The 18541-nt window shown below is 36.2% G+C and overlaps 1 protein-coding gene across 3 annotated transcripts in view; it reads right to left on the reverse strand.

Moving 5' to 3' along the window:
* The window catches only part of SLC30A9 (solute carrier family 30 member 9), a 76386-nt gene that overhangs the window by 18252 nt on the left and 39593 nt on the right, over window positions 1-18541 (reverse strand). For 2 of the 3 annotated variants that reach the window (XM_007178759.2, XM_007178758.2), the window contains exons 8-14: window positions 17892-17959; window positions 15470-15572; window positions 6873-6928; window positions 4080-4215; window positions 2393-2432; window positions 1162-1233; window positions 452-559 (exon numbers count right to left, since the gene is read on the reverse strand). In XM_007178759.2, the coding sequence (XP_007178821.1) occupies window positions 452-559; window positions 1162-1233; window positions 2393-2432; window positions 4080-4215; window positions 6873-6928; window positions 15470-15572; window positions 17892-17959 (583 nt within the window). The remainder of the gene's footprint in view (window positions 1-451; window positions 560-1161; window positions 1234-2392; window positions 2433-4079; window positions 4216-6872; window positions 6929-15469; window positions 15573-17891; window positions 17960-18541) is intronic. The other variant, XM_057546762.1, reaches the window with a different exon arrangement.

The raw sequence follows: 18541 nt of genomic DNA on the forward strand, positions 1-18541 counted from the left end.
ATTATTGGTACTAATAGTAGAAAAAGACAAACAGACAAGAGCTACAATGTATATTTATTTTGAACTTTAGAGTTTATTAAAGTTCTCTCTCATATATTATCTTAAACCTGTAAGGTCACTAGGACAAATATTATTAATATCTTTATAGGTAAAGAACTTAAAGCTCTGAGTAGTTGTGCTACTTATTAAGTCACAGCTAGAAAGGCTTCGAGCATTACAGAAATGCTCTATTAGCAGCCTTCTTTATTTCTAACTAAGAGAAATTTCTAATTCAAAAATCTGAACACTTATACCATCTTATTTGTCTTATACAAACAAATGGTTAGTATGAAATTCACATTTAACAATCTATTGGTTTAAAATTATTCAATGATATAAAGGAAAATTCCCACATATTAGAGAATTATTTTAGTAGCACAAATAAAGCACCTGTAATTTGAGAAATATTTACCTGTTATAGAAGTAAGGCCCATACAAGTGGCTGCTATTGTCACTCCCAACACTGCTGCAGTATCCTCCAATAATATAACATTTGTACTAGGATCACGACTTTCCATTACTTAATCATTGGGGTAGAGACAAGAAAAGAAACTTCTGAAATCTTAATTTGATACTATCAGATAACATTTTAATAAGTATCCATTAATTTAATTTAATTAAAATTAAAATTAAGAAGGAGTTCCCTAGTGGCCTAGTGGTTAGGATTACAGGCTCTCACTGCTGTGACTAGGGTTCAATCCCCGGTCAGGGAACTGAGATGCCTCAAGCCGTGCAGCGCAGCCAAAAAAAAAAAAAAAAAAAATTAAGATTAAAAAATGTATGAGATCCTGATTTTTAAAACCCTGTTCAATATAAATATAATTTCTTGGTTTAAATGTTAACAATAACTGATGTTTAAAGTCAAATTACTTTCTCAAGTTATATAAGCATACACAGAAATACTGTAGTTCACATAAGTTAAATCCAAATATAAAGTACTGCTGTTCAAATTACACTACATTTCTCTTCTTAAAAGAGCTGATACATAAGTAAGAGCCACATAGGGAAGACACTGAGATATATTTTGTACACGTCCATATGGAACAAAGCAATAATAGCACTAGGCAATTTTAAGGAAATAAAGAAGATGAAATAATACACCTAGGTTTCTAAAATACATACCATACTTGTAAAGTGACATTCCTTTGGCCCGAGCACTCCTACGAAGCTCATTTACAGCAACAAGAAGTGTTGCTGAAAGAAAAGCATTCATATCAGCAAGGAAGAAACTTCATGCCTCCAAACTTTAAAGATGGAATCTCAAAAGATAAATAAATAGGCACAACACTTTAATGCTAAGGGCTGTCAATAAGGAAAAGTTCTATATTAAACCAGTCATTATCAAGACCCCAATTAATCATTATGATATAATGAATCCCATATTTCTAAACCACAATAATTTAAATATCATTACCACCACAACAGCCTTAATTTATTAGACAGCTACTAGCTGGCAGGCACCACACTAAGCATAATCACTTTGATCCTCCCAACCTTCTGAGGCAGGTGGTGCTATCACCATTTTATAAGACTGCCGAAGATGAAAGGATGATGCATAGAAAATGACAATGTTTTAGAAGTAAACATACTATGAGTACAGCAGTGAATTAGGCAGTTTCATACATGATATTAGCACTTCTCTGTCGTAATACTGCTATAGCTGAAACTTTCAGAAACATTAAAATATTTGTACTGCAAAAAGACAGTCCTCCCTGATAAACGTTACTAAAACCTGATTTTTAAAAACTCAGTATATAGTTAGTTATATTTTTATACTCCATGAACCTAGAGACTGTCATACAGAGTGAAGTTAAGTCAGAAAGAGAAAAATATTGTTTATTAATGCATACATGTGGAATCTAGAAAAATGGTACAGATGAACAGGTTTGCAAGGCAGAAATAGAGAGACAGATGTAGAGAACAAACGTATGGACACCAAGGCAGGGAAGCAGGGGGTGGGGTGGTGGTGTGATGAATTGGGAGATTGGGATTGACATATATACACTAATATGTATAAAATAGATACCTAATAAGAACCTGCTGTATAAAAAAATACAAATGTTTTTTACTTTCCAAAAAAAAAAAACTCAGTATATAGTTAGTTATGTTTTTATACTCCATTTCAAATGATATGATACTCAAGAACAAAATAAAAAGCTTTTCCAAACTTGTCCCATCTTATAGGAACAACCATAGTACATTATACAAAGAATTTCTTCCCTCAAAGAAGATAAAACTTATATTCCTATTTCCACAGCTTTCTTTAATCAAGAGAACTTAGCAATCTATAAAAATAGACTGCTGAATATATATTACTAAATTAAGAATAAAAAGATTCTGTGACAATACATACCTCCTTCAGATACTAATGATCCTGCTAAAATACAATATGCCTAGGAAATACAAAAATAAAGCATAAGTTGGTATCTCACTAAAGAACTACAACAGTTCATGCATACACTTAATGTTTAAGATGGAAACATAAATTCAAATTCTAGCCAGATAAGGATTTTGATGGGAAACAGCTCAAATGAGGACAATGAAATAGATGGTATCTTCATAAGAAGAAACAATTAAAAGTTAAAAATTTGATGGCCATCTCATTTTTTAATACTTGAAAAATACACACACACACACACACACCCCAGTGTAGAATGTTATACCATGACTAAAGTTAAATTCATGATATAAAAGAATTACTTAATTAGTAGAAAAAAAAATTTGAACTTCAAAATGAACACAAGCATTTGAAATCTAGGGTTGTGGATACCAGATGCAGTAAGATACACAACCATACCCAGTAACTTTTGATTTTGTTTGTTTGCCCAGCACCAAGAGAATCCTTCCTCAGCCCTCATTCAGAAAGATAAGCAGTTATAAGAGGTAAACAATTTGGGGGAGGAAGATAACACCACTTTCCTTACAATCCCAGACACTCTTGAATTAGATAAAGATACCAAGAATAGTTTTAATCCAAGATATATAGAAAGAATTAAAACAAATTTTTAAAAATTTTAAATGAAATTCAAATCAAACATCTGTAGAATTTTCAATATTACCTTTTCGGAACCCTAGGCTTCCCTGAAACAGAGGTTTAAAAATTTCGAACCCAGTCCAACACTCTTCTAATTCTGTTAAGGAAACTGAGACTTCCAAGGCTGTGTGGTTTGCTTGAGTAAATAGAAATGGTATCGGAATAAGAACTAGAATACAGGTTTTCCTAACTCAATTCCAGGCTCTTTCCACTGAATCTCACTGGCAACATCAGCAAAAATAGTCTGGAACTACACCGTGAGATACAGAAGCTGACAGGGGTGCCACATGCCCAATTTGCACTTGTCAAGGGAGCTATAATCAGAGCTGCCAAGCAGAGTAATCTCCAAGAAGTTCCCATGAGAGGAAAAGAAGACAACTTTAAGTATCTACAAAGGCCAGTGGAAACCAGTGCAAAATGACATTGGTGCCAGTAAAGTAGTACCTTTCTGTCCCCTATCTCTACCTTCAGTGCTGCCAGAGGCAACCTATGGAGTAGGAGAGAAGAAGAGAAGCCCTTAAGTGAAAAATATACAGAAGGGAACCACACTCCCATTCTCTCAATGTAGGCTTCCTACCAGAATGAGGGAAAGGAGAAGGTTTAACTTTAAATAAAATTCTAACATATGACTGTTACAAAGGAATGCTTATTTTAACTACTGATAGGACATTTATTCTTGGGACTAAAAGTGAACAGAGGTCTTTTTGCTTTTCAAAAGTAACAGCAGAAATTAACAGAATTGCCCAAAATTTTAACCAAGGACGAAGTGTTTAACAACTGTACCTACAGAGATACTCTTGCTCAACATCACTGAATCATATGGATTTAGAGGTCATGTCCAGTCCCATTCTAAAAAACACAACTACAGACACATAACCCTATGTTACAGTCAAGAAGGTATATTTAGTCCCATTCTTTAACATCAATATGACAAAGGCATTCTACTGTACTTAATCACTGTTTCATATTACTTCAAAACTGAGGGGGGAGGAGGGGAGAAGATTACCCATAGAAGAGATTCTATTGGTTGAGGATTAAGCAATCCCATGACTCCATGGTACCAAGATAATCCTGCACCCATCATGAAAATACCAACACCACTAATTAGTGAAGCAATATAGCGCATATTTGAAAATCCATACCTGAAAAATAAAAAAGATAATATAGTTTACAAGAAATACAAATGATTTCCTCTCAAAATATGTTTAATAGGTCAATGGAAAAAAAAAAAAACTTCTTACAACATCATGATGTTATGATTTTATATTTAAGTAAAATGTAAGTGCCAAACTCAAATCTAATCAGAAAATCAATATATAAAGTGGAAAAAAACTGCAAGATCTTTGAAACTATATAAAAAGAGAATGAATATGATTTATTCAGGTATTTTCTAATCCCTCTTTCATATAAATTGCTTTGATTTACTAGAGCAACTTTACTCTTATGTACCACAAATACAGGTAAAATTTATTTTTTAAATTCAGATGTTTAATGAAGATGGTAACATTTATATTTCCTTGTAATGCAGCTTCTAACTGAATATTTGTCTTCTTCTATAATTTATATTTCCGATAATTTATATTACTTATAATTTGATGCTAGATACTTTTTGCTGGGTCTGTATAGTGTAACACACGGTAACTAACTACTATCTTTTTTTTTTTGGCTGCACGGAGCAGCATGTGGGACCTTAGTTCCCGGACCAGGGATCGAACCCACACCCCTTGCAGTGGAAGTGCGGAGTCTTAACCACCGGACCGCCAGGGAAGTGCCACTAATTACTATCATTAAAAGACTAAGAGCTTCAGTTTTCTGGGTGTTTTTATGGTAATTTTTTTTGGGTTAAATCTCAGGTTTTTTTAAAAGTCTTTTGGTCAATGTGTGCATTATTCTGTATTACTGTATGTACCAAAAAAATACTGAGTAATAAATTTAAAAATATGGGGCTTCCCTGGTGGCGCAGTGGTTGAGAATCTGCCTGCCAATGCAGGGGACACGGGTTCGAGCCCTGGTCTGGGAAGATCCCACATGCCGCAGAGCAACTGGGCCCGTGAGCCACAGCTGCTGAGCCTGCGCGTCTGGAGCCTGTGCCCCGCAACGGGAGGGGCCGCGATGGTGAGAGGCCCGCGCACCGCGATGAAGAGTGGTCCCCACTTGCCGCAACTGGAGAAAGCCCTCGCACGAACCGAAGACCCAACAAAGCCAAAAAAAAATAAAGAAATAAAATAAATAAAGTAGCTATTAAAAAATATATATATATATATATGGGATACTACAAGAGGAAAAGAATCATTCATTAATAAAAATATTATCTGGGAAATTTACTCCCAAACCCAAACTCTATGGCACCCTTCTCGCAGATGCAAATTTAAACAAGAGTTCTGAATTAAAATTGCTTTTTGAATTCTTTTTGCAAATATGTAATCTTGCCATAGGAAATTATCAGTTTATAGATGTGATGGTGTTCTATCAGCTTGATTTAGAACAATTTATATTCTTCCAAAGTTCCCCCCCAAAGTAAGAAAGGAGATTGATTGATTGATTGATTTAAGGTAAATTAAGACCTAAATTAAATGGCATTACTTTCATTTTATGTGTTTTCAAGGAATTTGGAGATTCTTATTAAAATTTTTAACTATGTAGATCTGCCCTGTCCAATGTAAGTCGCTAGCTACATAAGATTATTTAAATTAATTAAAACTAGATAAAATTTTAATACAGTTCTTCAGTCGCACTAGCCACATTTCAAGTGCTCAACAGCCACATGCAGCTAGTGACTATCACACTGAACAGATATAAATAACTATTTCTATTATTGTAGAAAATTCTATTGGGCAGCACTAAAGTAGATTGTTGAAAATATCTCAAGAAGAAATCTTTACAACCTAAAACTTTTAAATTTTACCCTGTTTTAAAATTTCTGGCATATAAAACTGGTCAGGAAAAATTTTTTTTCCTGACATAGTAAAATACTATAATCATGTGTAATTAGCAGACTAGAAAGCTAGCTGTTCTCTGTACAAGCTTACTGATAGTTATAGGATATTCAATAATATGCTATTATTTATAAGAAAACAGGAGTGCCTGGCTTTCAAGTAAAGAAAGGCATTTATATAAAGCACAGAGACAGATTCCTTTATGGAAATAGAAGTGTATTTTTTTTTGCCTTAAGGCAAATCTGACTGCTCAAATTCTACTACTGAAGCTTGTTAAAAAAAAAATAATACATGTGGAATTCAAAAATTTTACCTGGTTATGTTAGTAGAAGCAACAGAAAAAAAGTCTTTGTATCAAATAACTAATATAATTCAAAATAATGTATCCTAAAGAGCATACTCATTTTACAAATAAGTAATTTTGAAATATTAATAGAATCCTATTTCCAAATCACAACAGGGAGATTAAAATACATTAAGCATGAATTTAATAGAAATTATCACTAAAATTTTAGATTGAGTGGCCTATTAGTCCAAATGTGAAATATATATATCTCCTTTGACCAAATAAAACAGAACTCTAAGATCAAAACATGTGCTTTGTTATTAACTATCAAATACAAAGGGGACAAGATCTCTTTCCTATGTTACAAAGCATAAAAATAATTTGAACCCCATTTTCAAATTATATCTTGAATTTACTTTGACACAGAGGTTGAGTCCTGCATTAATTAGATACAAAAGCAGAAGAAATGACCAAATCTTTAACACAAAACTGCAGGTCGATAAACTACAAGAGATTTCTATAATTCAACGACTTGCTGCCAAAACAAAGGAAAACAAAATAAAGACAACGTCCTTACGGATGAGTAGGATCTGGTGTTTGAACAGACTTACTGATGCCCAATGCTAGTAAGGCCTATGGAGAAAAGAAGGTAAATAATCATTAGCAATATAGGCAATATAATAAGCCAGTCTGGAGGGCACAACCTGACAATGACAAAGAAGTACTTAACATGTGTATGTCCAATAGCTCAGCAATTCTTGTTTCCAATACTTACCATAGAGAAATAAAGATGATCCGAAAGGGGTTCAAAACAACACTGAATAATGACGTAAAATGTGAAAGCAACCTAAAACTCCTTCAATGGGGAGTGGCAAAATAAATCATGGTATAACCAAACCATAAATTACTTCTACAACAGTGTAAAAGGGGATAGAGCTCTCTGTACTGACATGGTGAAAGCTCCTAGACATACCATTCAGTGGATGGGAAAAAAGCAAGTTTAGGAACGGTATGTACAATACAAAAGAACTTATGTTTTGTAGTTTTTGTAAACGACATATAATGTAAAGCACAGGAAAAGGTCTGAAAGAACTCACATTTAACTCTGTTTATACCTCTGAGGAGAGAAGTAGGTTTAGGGTGGTGTGTAATATCTGATTTTTTACAGGAAGAATAACTTGTATAGCTGCACAAATAAAAGACAGTGAAAGTTTTTTGTTTTGTTTTTTTTTGATGTGGACCATTTTTTTTTTAAGTCTTTATTGAATTTGTTACACTATTGCTTCTGTTTTATGTTTTGGTTTTTTGGCTGCAAGGCATGTGGGATCTTAGCTTCCCGACCAGGGACCGAACCCGCACCACCTGCATTGGAAGGCGAAGTCTCAACCACTGGACCACCAGGGAAGTCCCAAAGACAGTAAAAGTGAGTACAAACTGTATATGGACATGATACATTTACATTTCTAGTAAAACTGCAAAACCATGCGCATGACGTATACACATCAATGTATATATAGCAGTGACTATCTGGGGTATGGGAGGAAGAAATAAAGATGGAAGACTAGTTAATAACTAAAATTTTATTTCTCTAGGGAAAAAAAGTCTAAAGTAAATATAACAAAAATGCAAGTCGTTAATCCTGGTTACTACCTTTCTCTCCTTCCTTCCTCCCTTGCCTTCACCTTTTCTTCCTTTCTTTTATTTCTGTTTGTTTTTTTGATTGTATCTTTTGTTAAGAAGAGTTATCCACTGGTACCGCTCAATATTATGCTTGCACTTAGTATCCTTTCTCTTAATTTGATGTAAATTTAGAAATCTGAAAAAGATAACCTTATTAGAATTATTTATTTAATAAAAATACAAAGCCTGAGTGAATACCCTATGTGATTTTTTTCGACTAAGCTGGGGTTTTTGCATTTTTTCAGTATGGTATCAAATAATCAAATAGGTAAGGCTTCAAGATTACCAAATTCTTCATGGATGAAGTTTCTCTGTAGGTTACCGGGCATTTATAGAAACATTCCCTCTTGTAAAATATATGGGGATTATACCACCTTGCAAATGGCTAGTCCATTCAGGGACTTCCCTGGCGGTCCAGTGGTTAAGACTCCGCACTTCCAATGCAGGGGGCGCGGGTTCGATCCCTGGTCAGAGAACTAAGATACATGCCTTGCGGCATGGCCAAAAAAAAATAAAGGCTAAAACAAATATATACTGACTTTTAAGTTTTGATATCGGAAATCCAATCCTAAATACACAGAATATTACAAGTTTTTTTCTACTGGATTCCAAAGGAAAAGAGTCAAAACTACCTAAAACATAGATGATGGCTTTTCAGTGAATTAAACTAAGAGAATGAGAGTAAATTAAGAACATATAATTTTAAAATCTGTGTATTAAAACTGAAATATTCATTATCAATTCACACTATATATATGCATCTGTGTTTATAATATTTACATAATAGTCAATGAGTGTTCAATTATTTTTAAAATACTTAATATTCAGGTTGGCTGTGCAATGAAGTGTGAGATATCAAATGTTTCATAAGTTGAATATGGGCCATTATTTATTAGTTCTTCTTATTAAAAAAAGGGGTCTGTTGTTGGACCCTCTATTCTGTTCCACTGGTCTGTCAGTCCTTGTGCCAATACCGCACTGTCTTAATTACTGTTCTCCCCCAAAGATTAAAGCCGAAGTTCTATTCTAGAACTTAATATAAATGGAATCACACAGTAACTACTCTTTTGTATTTGCCTTCTTTTATTCAACATACTGTTAGAGATGCATATACGCTACTTACGGATAAATATTTCTTTTTATTTCTAGATAATATTCTATTCTATGACTATACAACAACTTGTTTATCCCACTGTTGATGGACATTTGGGTTGATTCCAGTTTTTTGCCCACTATAGCACCTTTATGGTGCTAGAAACATTCTTATACAAGTCTTTGTGGACATTTGTTCCCATTACTCTTGGGTAAATACTTAGGAGTGGAATTGCTAAGTCAAACAGTAGGCATATGTTTACAAGAAACTGACAAATTTAAGAGTGGCTGTAACATTTTATACTCCACCAGCAATGTCTAAAAAGTCTGGGTGCTTTACATCTTCATCAATATTTGATTGTCAGGCTCTTAAATTTTAGCCATAATAGTGGACGTATAGAGATGTCTTATTGGGGTTACAATATATATTTCCTGATGATTAATAGTGTTGAGCACCTTTTTGTGTGTCCATCAACCACATTCAGGTATCACTGTGAAGTACCTTTTCAAGTCTTCAGCTTCTTTAAAAAATTAGACTGTCTTTTTAATATTGAGTTATACAAGTTCTTTTTTTTTTTTTTTTTTTTTTTTTTAATGAGGATCTTGAATCAGATGCGTATGTTTGATTGATTGATTGATTGATTGATTTTGGCTGTGTTGGGTCTTCGTTTTTTCTGTGCGAGGGCTTTCTCCAGTTGTGGCAAGCGGGGGCCACTCTTCATCGTGATGCGCGGGCCTCTCTCGTTGCGGAGCACAGGCTCCAGACGCGCAGGCCCAGCAGTTGTGGCTCACGGGCCCAGCCGCTCTGCGGCATGTGGGATCTTCCCAGGCCAGGGCTCGAACCCGTGTCCCCTGCATTAGCAGGCAGATTCCCAACCACTGCGCCACCAGGGAAGCCCACAAGTTCTTTATTTATCCTGGATACCAGTCCTTTGTCAGATTATATGCTTTGTGGATATTTTCTCCCTATGAGCAGCTTGCTTATTTATTGCCTTAAAAGTATCCTTCAGGGACTTCCCTGGTGGTGCAGTGGTTAAGAATCCGTCTGCTAATGCAGGGGACACGGGTTCGAGCCCTGGTCTGAGACGATCCCACATGCTGCGGAGCAACTAAGCCCACACGCCACAACTACTAGAGCCTGCGCTCTAGAGCCTGCGAGCTGCAATTACTGAGCCCGTGTGCCACAACTACTGAAGCCCATGTGCTTAGAGCCCGTGCTCCGCAATAAGAGAAGCCACCGCAATGAGAAGCCCTGGCACTACGATGAAGAGTAGCCCCCGTTCGCCACAACTAAAGAAAGCCCATGCGCAGCAACAAAGACCCAACACAGCCATAAATAAACTAATTAAATAAATAAATAAGAGTCCACCTGCCAATGCAGGGGACACCAGTTCAATCCCTGGTCCGGGAAGATCCCACATGCCATGGAGCAACTAAGCCCATGCGCCACAACTACTGGGCCTGCGCTCTAGAGCCTGCGAGCCACAACTACTGAGCCCATGTGCCCCAACTACTGGGCTCATGCACTGCAACTACTGAAGCCCACGCACTCTAGGGCCTGTGTGCCACAACAACTGAGCTCGCATGCTGCAACTACTGAAGCCTGCACACCTAGAGCCTGTGATCCGCAACAAGAGAAGCCACTGCAGTGAGAAGCCCGTGCACCACAACGAAGAGTAGTCCCTGCTCGCTGCAACTAGAGGAAGCCCATGTGCAGCAACAAAGACCCAATGCAGCCTCCCCAAAAAAAGTGTCCTTTAATAAGTAAGAGTATTTAATTTTGATGAAGTTTAATTTGTAAATTTTTTTATGTTATGGTTTTGTTTCTGTGTTCTGTTTAAGAAACCTCTGCCTACCCAAAGGCTTAGAAGATATTCTCCTATGTTTCCTTCTAGTATTTTCATAGTTTTAGCTTGTACATTTGGGTCTATGACCCACCTTAAATTTGTACACGGCATGAGTGGGAATCAAGGTCCTTTGTTTTTTTTATCCATGTGGATATCCAATCTTTCCCATACCGTTTGTTGAAGAGTTTCTTTTCTTCACTGAATTGCTTTGGTGCCTTTGTCAAAAATCAACTGACTATGTAACTGAGGGTCTGTTGCTGGACCCTCTATTCTGTTCCACTGGTCTGTCAGTCCTTGTGCCAATACTGCGCTGTCTTAATTACTGTGCTCTGAAATAAGTCTTAAAGTCCTCCAAATTTCTTTCATTTTTTTTTTTTAAGATTGCTTTGAATATTCCAGGTTCTTTACACTTCCATATAAATTTTATTTCTTTATTATTATTATTTTTTTGGCCACGCCATGCGGCATGCAGGATTTTAGTTCCCCAACCAGGGATCAAACCCACACCCTCTGCAGTGGAAGAGTGGAGTCTTAACCACTGGACTGCCAGGGAAGTCCCTCCATATAAGTTTTAGAATTTAATCAGTTTGTCAATTTCTATAAAATAATCTGCTGGATTATATGAAATCTATAGATTAATTTAGGGAAATTTGACATATTAACGCAGTTATCAAATCCATGATGATGGTATCTCTCTCCATTTCCTTAGGTCATCTTTAATTTCCCCTAGTTACATTTTAAGATTTCAGTGTTAAAGTCTTACACATTTTTTGTTAAATTTACTCCTAAGTATTTAATATCGTAAATGGAATTTATTAAAAATTTCATTCTCCAGGGATTCCCTGGTGGCGCAGTGGTTGAGAGTCTGCCTGCTAATGCAGGGGACACGGGTTCGAGCCCTGGTCTGGGAGGATCCCACGTGCCGCGGAGCAACTGGGCCTGTGAGCCACAGTTACTGAGCCTGTGCGTCTGGAGCCTGTGCTCTGCAACGGGAGAGGCCGTTGTAGTGAGAGGCCCGCGCACTGCGATGAGGAGTGGCCCCCACTTGCCGCAACTGGAGAGGGCCCTCGCACAGAAACGAAGACCCAACACAGCCATAAAAAAAAAAAATAAATTAATTAAAAAAAAAAATTTCATTCTCCATTTGTTTCCTGATAGTAGAAATGCAATTGATTTTTTAAAAATATAAATTTATTTATTTATTTTTGGCTCTGTTGGGTCTTTGTTGCTGTGCGCGGCTTTCTCTAGTTGCAGCGAGCAGGGGCTACTCTTCATTGCGGTGCGCCAGCTTCTCATTGCGGTGGCTTCTCTTGTTGCGGAGCATAGGCTCTAGGCTCGCAGGCCTCAGTAGCTGTGGCTCGCGGGCTCTAGAGTGCAGGCTCAGGAGTTGTGGCGCACAGGGTTAGTTGCTCCATGGCATGTGGGATCTTCCCGGACCAGGGCTCGAACTCGTGTCTCCTGCATTGGCAGGTGGATTCTTAACCACTGTGCCACCAGGGAAGCCCCTGCAACTGATTTTTGTATATTAACCTTCTACTGATTTTGAATGTTAAACTAACCTTGCTTCTTGGAATAATACTCACTTGATTATGATGTATTATCATTTTTGTGTATTGCTAGATTCAATTTGATTATATCGTAAGGATTTTTGCATCTATGTTCATGAGAGATACTGGTTTGTATTTTTTTTTTCTTGGAATAACTTTAAGCTTTTGGTATCAGGGTTATGTTAGCCTTACTAGAGGAGTTGAAAAGTGTTTCCTTCTACTCTATATTTGAAAGTCTGTGTACTACTGGTATTATTTCTTCCTTAAATGTTTGATAGAATTCTCTTTATAATGTCCCACAGGTCTAAGGCTCCCTTCATCTGTTTTAGTCTCTTTTCACTCTAGTTTTAGTATGAATGTTTTCTACGGTCATATATTTGAACTCACTGATCATTTTTTCCACGACGTCTAATCTGCTGTTACTTCTATATAGTGAATTTTTCACATCAGATATATTTTTCAGCTCTCAAAGTTCCATTTGGTTCTTCTTTGTATTTCCATTTCTCTTTTCATGATGTTCATATTTTTTCAATACATGAACGTAGTTATAATAGCCACTTATCCTTTTCTGCTAATTCTATCACATGTCAATTGAGTCTTTCTATTGACTAATTTTTCTCCTGGTTGTGAGTCAGATTTTCTGCTTCATGGTTGTCTAATAAATTTTTTATTAGATGCTGACATTGTGAATGTTATACTGTGTGTCTGGATTTTGTCTTCCTTATAATAGCATGTGGGGCTTTGTTCTCACAGGTAATTAAATTACTTGTAAATCAGTGTGATCCCTTAGAGCTTTGTTAGAAAGGTTCTAGGACAGCAGTTGCCAACCTTTTCGGCACCAGGGACCAGTTTCATGGAAGACAATTTTTCCACGGACGGGGCGGTGGAGGGTGGGGTGGAGATGGTTCAGGCGGTGATGCGAGCGATGGGGAGTGGCAGGTGAAGCTTTGCTTGCTGGCTGCTCACCTCCTGCTGTGTGGACCGGTTCCTAACAGGCCGAGGATCAGTACTGGTCCATGGCCCAGGGGTTGGGGACCCCTGTTCTAGAATAGTCTTTACAACTAAGATAATTTAGCCCTACTACTAAGGTCTGAGCCTTCTATTGGCCTGGGTAATCAATCAGGACTCTCTTTCTCAGAACGTCAGAACTTAATTAATCCAAGCCCTTTGTGAACTTGAGGAATTACTCAGCTTAACGCTCCCTGCTGGTTCTTTGCCCGGTCTCATGGAGCTTTACCCTACACATGTGTAATCTAACACTCAGCAAAGATTCAACTCAAGGAAAACCCTATGTAGACTTCTGTAGCCTTGTAATTTCTAGCCACTTCAGACTCATTAACCCTAATTTCTACCTCTCAACTCAATGATGGGTCTCCCACCCTGTTCCACTATCCCAAATGCGCCTCCAAGCAAAACACCAGAGAAATCAGAGTTCAGTTCACCTGTTCCCCTTCCTCAGGGATCATGGTCTTGCATTGCTATTGTCCAATGTTTGAAAATATTGTTTAATATATTTTGTCTAGTTTTTTAGCTGTTTATAGCAAAAGACTAAGTCCAATCCCCATTAGTCCATCATGGCTAGAAACATAAGTTCTGTACATAATGTTTTGCAACTTGATTTTTTAATTCATATCATGGTTATTATTCCAGATCAGTACATAGCTATCTACCACATGTTTTTAAATCCCTAAATAGTATTTCAGAGTATAGACACTTAAAAATTGTCTTCAGGGCTTCCCTGGTGGCGCAGTGGTTAAGAATCCGCCTGCCAATGCAGGGGACACGGGTACAAGCCCTGGTCCAGGAAGATTCCAAATGCCGCGGAGCAACTAAGCCCGTCTGCCACACCTACTGAAGCCTGCGCACCTAGTGCCAAAAGAGAAGCCACTGCAAATGAGAAGCCCGTGCACCGCAGCGAAGAGTAGCCCCCGCTCTCCACAACTAGAGAAAGCCCATGGGCAGCAACAAAGACCCAACGCAGCCAAAAATAAAATAAATTAGTTAAAAAAAAATTGTCTTCAATGTTTTAAACAACGACTAATACTAAAATTAATAATATGAACGTATCTCCTTGGCCAAATGTACAAATATTTTCACATTTTAATTTTCTTATGTTCACATAAGCTTTCAACAAAATAGGTACTGTGTGTCGTATCTCTCCCACCCTCCTCTCCCCCTACTCAACAGGCAAAATATTATATAATAGTAGTTATTAAATATTTACTGAGTATAAAAATTTACTTCAAGAGAATGATTGTTAGTACTAATAGCAAATGCCTGTATTCTTTCCTTACTTTTACAAAACGTTTTAATCCATTTGACAGTGAGTTACATGAGTTCTCAGGTTTAATTTTAAAAAGATTGCTCTCCCTGCTTCTTACCATTTTATTATTATTTTTAACTTTGTCTTAAATATTTTTATTATACCTGTGTCTTTTATTGTAAGTTCTCCCAAATCTGTTCTTACATAACGGGAGTATAAATAAATAAATAAATAAATACTAAAAAGGTTTTCTCTGTAACAGGCCACATTCTTTAAAGTGTGAAATGATATACAAGTAGAAATGTTGTGTTCTTAAAAAAGGCTTAGATTTGTAGTATTCAAAATCAAAATACTAGTCTAAGGTGAAAATCATTATAATTCATCAATCACATGTGACTATTTTATATCTTTATTCAAAACACTTAAATCCACCGGCTCTTACAGTTTTAAGAACTCATATTCAAGACTACATTTCTACCTAATATAAGAATCTCTTCTACAATAGTCTCTGTGACTGATAATCATACACTTCATATTTGATTATTAAAAGTTTTTAAAGCGTAACAACCTGCTTTCAAATACTATGTCATATCTCTATGTACATCATCATTCAAAAGTAAAACAACTTTCATTTTCTTCTACAACCCAACTATAGGAATCATTCCGTTTTTAAATATGTCAACTTTTAGACTAAAGCCTCAAAAAAAAATATTACTTTAATAAGAAAGAAGCTTTTACCCCTTACCTGATTACAAGTATCAGATAAAGAGTGTATAGCTTCTGAGAACATACTTGCTGAACCCGTATAAATCCAGGCAAGAAATTTGAAGAAACAGTTTAATCCATTGCTAGGAGAGAAAGAGAAAATAACTTAGCATAGGTTTAAATAAAAATTCCCATCAAAAGCTTACTTAATTTATACACACACACACACACACACACACACATACACACACTAGATTCTGTTCAAAGTACATTAGAAAGAATCCCTAGCCTTTAAGATTTACTATGTTTTAGGCAACAGGAGTACAAATTTGAAGAATACAGATTATGGTTTCATTAAATATTTAAATGAAAGAGGCATGATACGTGCAAGCAAATTACTTAAGTACGTTTCGAAAAGATGAGAAAAGAGGGTGTTCTACATATGAACAAAATGGAATCAGAAAGGAAATTATGTGTCTTATGTGCACTTGGTATTGTTCAGTAGGCCAGTGTCAAAGGGAAGACGTTGGTGAAGGTCCGTTTATTTAATTAGGCAGATGCCAGAGGTGAAGACAAAACTAGACCAAATAGTCTGTGTCATATGAGAAGGCCATACATGCTAAAATAAACATGGTTAGCTCTGAGGAAGCCAGCTGTGCTCAGATTCCAACAGTAATAACCACTATAATTTATTTCAGGCACTATACTACAGTCACTTACCATGTTTTATTATAACTCTGTTATACAAATGCTAACACTGTAGTAGTTACTACATCCTCATTTTATAAATGAGGAAACTGTACATCCCCTTCCAGCTACCCTTTTCTCCTCTCCTCCATTTCAAATAATTTCTTGAAAGAATTATATCCACTCTTGCTGTCTCAGTTTTCCTCACTTTGCACTCAGTCTTCAATCCACTAGACAGCGGCTTCTGCCACTAACACCTCATAAGATTGTTTTTATCAATATATCAACTGTTTCTTGCTATTAAATTCCTGAAAACATTTTAATATTCTCCTTAATCTCACAGAAGCATTTGCCACTATTTTCTGAAAACACTGTCTTCCTTGATTTCCACAATACTCCTGGTTTTCTTCCTACCTTTCTCTTTACTCTTCCTCAGTCTCTTCTGCAGGCTCTTTTCCTTCTACCCGTTTCTTAAATGTTAGCGTTCTTCAAGGTTTTTTCTGAAGAGCTTTTCCTTCCTCATACACTGCATACACATTCTCCAGGTGATATTAACTACTCCTATGGCTTTAATTATCATCTATATACTAATAACTCTTGATTCTATATCTCTAATCCAGATCTCCCTCCTGAGCTTCAGAGCCATATATACTAACAATAATAATTATTAAGTACAATTATGTAATAGGTACTATGCTAAGCAGTTTATATACATTACATACATTCCTCCAATGTAAAAAGCTTTCATTGTTAATCCTGTTTTATTGATGAAAAGAATTAATTCTGCTGACCAACTCCCCTTGGGTGCCCTATAAATAACTCAAACTCAAAAAGGAACTCATTATTTCCTTTGCTCCCACCCTGCCCCCTCCTTCCAGCATTCCTTCTCTCAGTGATGGTGCAATATCTCTCCAATTGTCCACACCAGAAACCTGGCACCATCGCTAACCAGACCACCTAAATACTTTTTGAAACTAACCGTGACTCTCCATCCCTACTACCACTATCTTTTCTGTATTATTACAAATGACTTCTTCTAGTCTAGTGTCCCTCCAATCCTTGAAGATAAGAATTATGTATTTTACCTTTACATTTCCAGACCATATCAAAATTCCTGACACATGTAACACATGTATTTTAGAAATAAAAGAACAAACTAATGAATTACGGAATTAATGCTCTTAAACATCCTAAATTAGATTATTCAGTAAAATCATAAAAGGTAGGCAGAATAATAGGAATCAAGAAGACAGAGAAGTACACACTGCTATATTTAAAATGAATAACCTACTGTATAGCACAGGGAACTCTGCTCAGTGTTATCTGGCAGCCTGGATGGGAGGGGAGTTTGGGGGAAAATGGATACATGTATATGTATGGCTGAGTCCCTTTGCTGTGTACCTGAAACCATCACAACATTGTTAACTGCCTATACTCCAATATAAAACAAAAAGTTAAAAAAAAAAAAAAGAAGAAAGAGGAAAAAAGAAAGAGGCAAAAGCATTAATTATGTTCTACCAAGGTTAAGTGGGAGAAAAATAAAAGCGCAGGTACTCTCCAGTAGTTATAACCCTGGTTGCTTTAGTTACTCTAAAAATAACCTTGGCCAATTCAACTTTTTAAAAAAGACTTCTATAAATGCCAGTGAAAATGAGAGAAAAATTTTCAGATAGCACCGTTATCTTTATCTAGATACCAAGTAATAAATTTATACATTCAAGGATATATACATTAAAAATATTTCTATTTTAAAAGGCTTATATTTCAGTACTTACATGCAAATGGCAACCATCACCACCTTTCCTGGCCCCTTTAAAAAAACTGATGTCGGTCTAGAGCGTGGCTATAAGACAAAAACAAAAACAAAAAATCTCTAACATTTCCCAGAGAAGCATTATGACGCTAATAAGTGACTCTTGACACACCAGAAAATACCTCCTTTATCAACGCCTCTAAACAACTAGATTTACTTATTTAATTCTTTTTCTCTAGAATTTCCTGTTTAAGATGTGAGAAGACGGAAATTGAAAGTACATGTGGGTCCTTTTGCAGAACATTAATTGTTTATTTCCTTGTAAATCATTTCCTGCCTACTTCAGGAAAAATTCCGAGTTGGTTACATAAAAACCAGAAGTAAAGTGATAAAAATGTACTGCACTGAAATACTCTAAAATTTTCCCATTTCTTGAGCAACTTTTTAACTTAGAGTACAAGGAACAGCCAAAGCCAAAAAGTTTGTTGCTCTAATTTAACTCATGACTGTTCTCTAAAGACCAAAGACATCAAGTGATAACAATGTGTTTAATTTCAAAACACACCAAAACAAAAGGAAATCAAACAAGAACATATTCAGGGAAAATATTTTTCTTCAGTCAAATGTTCTGCTGTTCCTTGAATTTATACTTTCTGTGTTTCTCCTCCTGCT

The sequence above is a fragment of the Balaenoptera acutorostrata genome, chromosome 5, assembly GCF_949987535.1.
Source record: "Balaenoptera acutorostrata chromosome 5, mBalAcu1.1, whole genome shotgun sequence".
NCBI lineage: Eukaryota > Metazoa > Chordata > Mammalia > Artiodactyla > Balaenopteridae > Balaenoptera > Balaenoptera acutorostrata.